The sequence below is a fragment of the Mus pahari genome, chromosome 1 (genome assembly GCF_900095145.1).
Source record: "Mus pahari chromosome 1, PAHARI_EIJ_v1.1, whole genome shotgun sequence".
NCBI classification, from domain to species: Eukaryota; Metazoa; Chordata; class Mammalia; order Rodentia; family Muridae; genus Mus; species Mus pahari.
This window is the reverse complement of record NC_034590.1, coordinates 73,998,546-74,004,545: the sequence shown is the minus strand read 5'-3', so window position 1 is coordinate 74,004,545 and position 6,000 is coordinate 73,998,546. Positions and strand designations below refer to the sequence as shown.

At 38.7% G+C, this 6,000-nt stretch overlaps 1 protein-coding gene across 1 annotated transcript; it reads right to left on the bottom strand.

Moving 5' to 3' along the window:
* Window positions 1-3,652: 3,652 nt before the first annotated feature.
* On the bottom strand, window positions 3,653-4,597 carry LOC110327458 (olfactory receptor 52E4-like). Its single transcript, XM_021206467.1, has one exon. It carries the CDS (start codon window positions 4,589-4,591, stop codon window positions 3,653-3,655), a length of 939 nt encoding a protein of 312 aa, XP_021062126.1. The 5' UTR covers window positions 4,592-4,597.
* Window positions 4,598-6,000: the final 1,403 nt, after the last annotated feature.

Below are 6,000 nucleotides of genomic sequence, written 5' to 3'. Positions count from 1 at the left end.
GAGAGAGAGAGAGAGAGAGAGAGAGAGAGAGAGAGAGATTATTCCTTCTAGGCCTCTCCCCTTTTCTGAAGAGAAAGGGAGGAGAAGTGGATGGGGAGTGAAGGTGGAGGGGAAGAACTGATAAATATAATAAATTTTAAAAGATTTGACCCATTAACAAAGGGTCTACTCAGACATAATTTGCTATTAATTGTGAGAAACACTGTAAGAAAGGCCATATGTGAGTTTTAAGACATCAGAGTTGGAGAGATGGTTATGTGATTTAGAGCACTAATTGCTCTTATGGAGCACCTGGATTCAATTTTCAGCGCCCATATGGTGTCTTGCAACCATCCTAGTTCTAAATTATCCAACAAGCATGCATAGGGTTCACATACATGAATGCAAACAGAACATCCACATAAAGTAAAAAGAAAAAAAAGAAAGAAAGAAAGAAAGAAAGAAAGAAACTTAAAAAAAAGGATGTTGCATATTTACTCAACCAAACACACACACACACACACACACACACATATATATATATATGTGTGTGTGTGTGTGTGTGTGTGTGTGTGTGTGTGTGTGTATGTATGTACCTTACAATCGATCGATCAATATACCAATATAGATATAGACGGGTATATTTGTGAGTCGTGGTCAAAGGAGCCCAAGCTGGCTTGAACTCACTCTGGAATGCAGGAAGTACTTAAATTTGTGTTTTTCCGTTCCTCAGTTTCCTGAGTATGTAGGACCACAAGTCTGAGCATCTAGTACTCAGATATCTGAGCCCACATGATAGCCCCGATAGATGGTATAGATAGTCGTATAGACAGTTAGACGGTATAGATAGATAGATGGTAGTCCTGATAGACCCTGATTAAGAAATACTAGAAAAGCGTGAAATCGTCATTGAAAAAAACTAGATTGGATTTAGAAGAAAAAAAATAAACAATGTGTTTTATTTGCAATGCACTTAGTCAGCATTGTAGTGAAGTTATAAGTGAAACAGGAAGGAATGAAAATCAAGGAATATTTCATAATATCATAAAAAATATTCTGAAATTAAATCAGGATGATAATTCCACAAGTCTCTATCCAAAGGAAATATGAAGAAAGCCATCTGATTTTAATATGCCCCTCATCCACTTGAGGTAGTGTGCCCATTTCTTTCATGTTCTCTGAATTTTTTATGAGGAACTGGTAAACCTGATGATTTTCAAACATTTATGAAAATGGCCTTTTGATAATTTTTGTGGTTACACACCAAGATAAATTGGTTGGATTTAAAATTCAAAGACTTTTGCTTGCATTTGTGAGGTAAATGCTACTTAGAATATAAGGTCATATTAACTTCAAATTCATAAACTTAGTGTTCTTTTTAATTGGATATTTTCTTCATTTACATTTCAAATGTTGTCCCCTTTCCTGGTCCCCCCTCAGAAACCCCCGTATCTCATTCTCCCCTTCCTTTGCTTTTATGAGGGTGTCCCCTCACCCACCTACCCACTCCTGCCTCCATGCCCATGCAGTCCCCTCCACTGGGGTATCAAGCCTTCACAGGAACAAGGGCCTCTCCTCCCACCACTGTCTGACAAGGCCATTCTCTGATACATATGCAGCTGGAGCCATGAGTTTCTCCATCTGTACTCCTTGGTTGGTGGTTTAGTCCCTGGGAGCTATGGAAGGGTCTGGTTGGTTGATATTATTGTTCTTTCTATGGCGTTGCAAACACCTTCAGCTCTTTCAGTCCTTTTTTTAACTCCTCCTTTAGGGACTCCATGGGGGACCGTGTGCTCAGTCCAATGGTCGGCTGTGAGCATCCATGTTTGTCAGGCTCTGGCAGAGCCTCTCAGGAGGCAGCTACATCAGGCTCCTGTCAGCATGCACTTCTTTGTATTCACAATAGTGTCTGGGTTTGGTGATTGCGCATGGGATGGATCCCCTGGTGGGGCAGTCTTTGGATGGCCTTTCCTTCAGTCTCTGCTACACACTTTGTCTCCCTATTTGCTTCTGTGTGTATTTTGTCCCCCTTTTTAAGAAGGACCAAATCGCCCACACTTTGGTCTTCCTTCTTCTTGAGCTTCATGTTGTCTGTGAATTGTATTTTGGGTATTCCAAGCTTTTGGGCTAATATCCACTTATCAGTGAGTGCACACCATGTGTGTTCTTTTGTGATTGGGTTACCTTACTCAGATATTGGGGAGGATGTGGAGAAAGGAAAACTCCTCCATTGTTGATGGGATTGCAAGCTGGTACAACCACTCTGGAAATCAGTTTGGCAATTCCTCAGAAAATTGGACATAGTATTAGCTGATGATCCAACTATACTACTCCTGGGCATATACCCAAAAGATTCATCAACATATAACAAACACATGCTCCACTATGTTCATAGTAGCCTTATTTATAATAGCTAGAAGCTGGAAAAAGTCCAGATATCCCTCAACAGAGAAATGTATACAGAAAATGTGGAACATTTACACAATAGAGTGCTACTCAGCTATTAAAAACAGTGAATTCATGAAATTCTTAGGCAAATGGATGGAACTTTGTCATTTTTAAAGGTAAGTTTATGAAAGGCTTTATTGTCTTGTTTTATTTTCATGTAAAACTTGTTTCTAATTTTGGTACTGTAGTAGCATCTATAGCAGAAATTTGATGGGACTCAGAGATAGATATAAGGATTAAATATCTTAAAGGCTGTAATAACTATATGCAGTTAAGGATATAAGATAAATAGTAGTAATACTGGAAGAGAAATGTGTACTTAAAGTATATGACTCAAAAATATTGACTCATGAGTCATTTCTTAAAATATCTGTGTCATCAAAATTTTTCTTTTTACAATCCTATACATAGTTTCTGTTACTGACATAGTAAACATAATTTTCCACATATTAGAAAATCTTTACATACCTTTACTTGATTTCATTCCTCATTTTTAGTGAGAGTTGTCTAGCTCTCACTAAAAATCAAAGGCTTGAGGCCTATGCCATGAGAGGGAGCCATACATGACCCTGCCTAGATAGCCAGGAGCCAGAGACTGGACACCCGGAGACCCAAGGGAAGGATTGTAGGAGCCAGCGAGGTCAAGCACAGCATGAGAAAATAGCCACAGAATAATCAGAGACCCGATATGGGTCTGATCTAGGTTCTCTGCATATATGATATGATTGTTAGCTTGGTATTCTTGTGGGACTCCTAACAGTGGGCATGGGAGATGTCTTCGACTCTTTTGCTTGCTCTTGGAAGCTTTTTTCTGCCTTCTGGGTTGCCTTGCTCAAGGCTTGAGATGAGGGTTTCTGCCTAGTCTAATTATAAATTATTATGCCATGTTTAGTTGATATCCCTGAGAGGCCTGCTCTGTTTTTGTTTGTTTGTTTGTTTGTTTGTTTTGTTTTTTAAGGGAAATGGAAGAGAAAGAAGAGATCTGGTAGAAGGGGGACTGGAAGGAGTCAGGAGAGGAGAAACTGGGGTCAGAATAAAAGGGGAAAAGGCAAGAAACTTTTAAAGTCAAACTAGACACTTTGTAAAAAAAAATTATTGAGTGATGACTCTGTGGTATTGACTGAGGGACAGGAATGCCTCCTTGATCTAGTTGTCTGTTAGAGACCACAGAGAGACAAATGCTGAAGAGCGGCATGACAGCATATATGAACATCAGATGTTTGAGCTACTCTTTCTTTACAAATATTTTTATGACTCCCTCCCTAATTTGTTTTGTCCTCACTCCATAAATGACTGGATTTAAACAAGGAGGGACAACCACATAGAGATTGGCCAAGAGGATGTGAATGTAACGAGGAACATTTCTACCAAACCTATGGGTCATAAAAGAGAAAAATGCTGGTGTGTAAAAGGCTAAGATGACACAGACATGGGAACCACATGTGCTAAGGGCTTTGTGTCTGGCATCCCTGGAAGGAAGGCGGAAAACAGCCTGTAGGATCCAAGCATAGGATAGAGCAATGAGAATTAAATCAAAGATCAGAGCAGCAATGGTGAATAAACCATAGATGATGTTTATCCTTATGTTGGCACAGGCTAGGCGTGCTATCCCCATATGTTCACAGTAGGTATGAGGAATAATATAGTGTCCACAAAAGGGCAGGCGTTTTAGGAGGGGACAAAAAGGGATGACAAGAAGGACAGGTCTCCCTATTACAACCGATGCCATGACAGTTACCACTTTGTTGGTGAGGATAGAGGTATACCTAAGTGGGTAACAGATGGCAACAAAACGGTCAATTGCCATGGCCAAGAGTACAACAGATTCCATGCCTGTGTAAGTGTGGATGAAGAACATTTGGATGAGGCAGCCTTCAAAGCTTATCTCCTTAAGGTTGAACCAGAAGATACCCAGCATCTTGGGAATGGTGGAAGTAGAGAGGCCAAGATCAATGAAAGAGAGGAGGGCAAGAAAGTAGAACATTGGCTGGTGAAGACTCTGCTCATTCTTGATCACACAGAGGATTGTGAAATTCCCCACAAGTGCTATCAGATAAACAACAAAAAAAGGAAAGGCTATCCAGATATGGAAAGCTTCCAGCCCAGGAATGCCCAGCAGATGGAAGAGAGAGGGGTGTGAAGCAGTTTCATTAGTAGAGGACATCCTTCTCAAACTCCTGGAAGACTATCTACAATCTTTCTTCAGTATTTCTGGGAAAAGATAAGAAAATACATGAAAGTTGTAGATGAATCTTTGGTATGGAATATCAAGTAAATACTTAAGAGCATAATTACAGAAAATCAAACAGCAGTTAACTATAAGAGATATTCAAATAATCAGCCATTCCATTTAGCATTGTATGAAGAATGTTGGAATAGAAACCCTTTTCTAACAACAGTGAGGTTATGGTTTACAATTCCCCTCAGTTCACTCATTTTCAAACTTCTCATGTACACAAACTGCTATACATGGAGAATACTTTTTAGTAGGTATTTCCTTAATAACTCTTTCAAACTACCTGGGTTCAGTCATATCACAGAGGAACCCAAAATACTATTCAAAAGAAAAGGAGAACTTACAATGGGAAGAGACTGAAATTCTATCTGTCATTCAGAGTCCCTGATCTTTAGGTTTCTGCCCAGATTGTCAATAGTTTAAAATAGTTCCAATGAATACATCAAAATTCAAGGTAATTTTGTAATAATAATAGATACACTCTAAATTTGCCCTTAAAAGAATCATGGGGGTATAATAATACACATTAAAATATTTCAAGATTATGAGAAGAATAAGGAATACAATATAACAACTGAAAAATGAAGGATAAACAGGGAACCTAGAAATCATCAGGAACAAACACATAATAATTATGTGCAACTTGATTTATTTTTATTTTTATCTTTTAAGTTATTTTACTTATTTACACTGGTCCCACCTTCAAGAGTTCTTCACCCTATGCCCCCTCCCCTTTGTCTCTGAGGGGGTGCTCTCCAACCACCCACTCCCTGTCCCCCACACCCTCCCTCAACCACCCACTACTATCTTATCCCCCCCATATCCATTTTCCCTGGGGCATCAAAGATAACCCTTGGACTGGGATAGGGGACCCCTATGGAAGAGTTAGGAGAAGGATTGAAGGAGCTGAAGGGGGTGGCAACCCCATAGGAAGAGCAACTTGATTTTTATGAAGAAATTAATGAACTAATTCAATGAGCATAGGGACTTGTTAGGTAATTGGGTAATTTTATCATGCCTAAAAGAGTAAAACCGCAAATCTAACTTTACAATCCTTCCAAATTCATTATTTCTTTACATGCCTGGAACATATTAATATTTTTAAGTTAAAATAGTCTTTAAAGTTAACAAAAATAAATCTTTTAAAATACTAATATTTTTAGATTCAACACAGGAAAATAAATTTTACCACCCACTAGAAGCTATTATTTTTTTAAGACAGGAGAGGCAATAACTATGAAATTAATCTATTTTATCTTGCCAAGTTTGTAAGTTTTAGTGAAAACGTCAACGGGAAGAAATATGCACAATCCCTACTTCCACTGCTGAATTTAAAA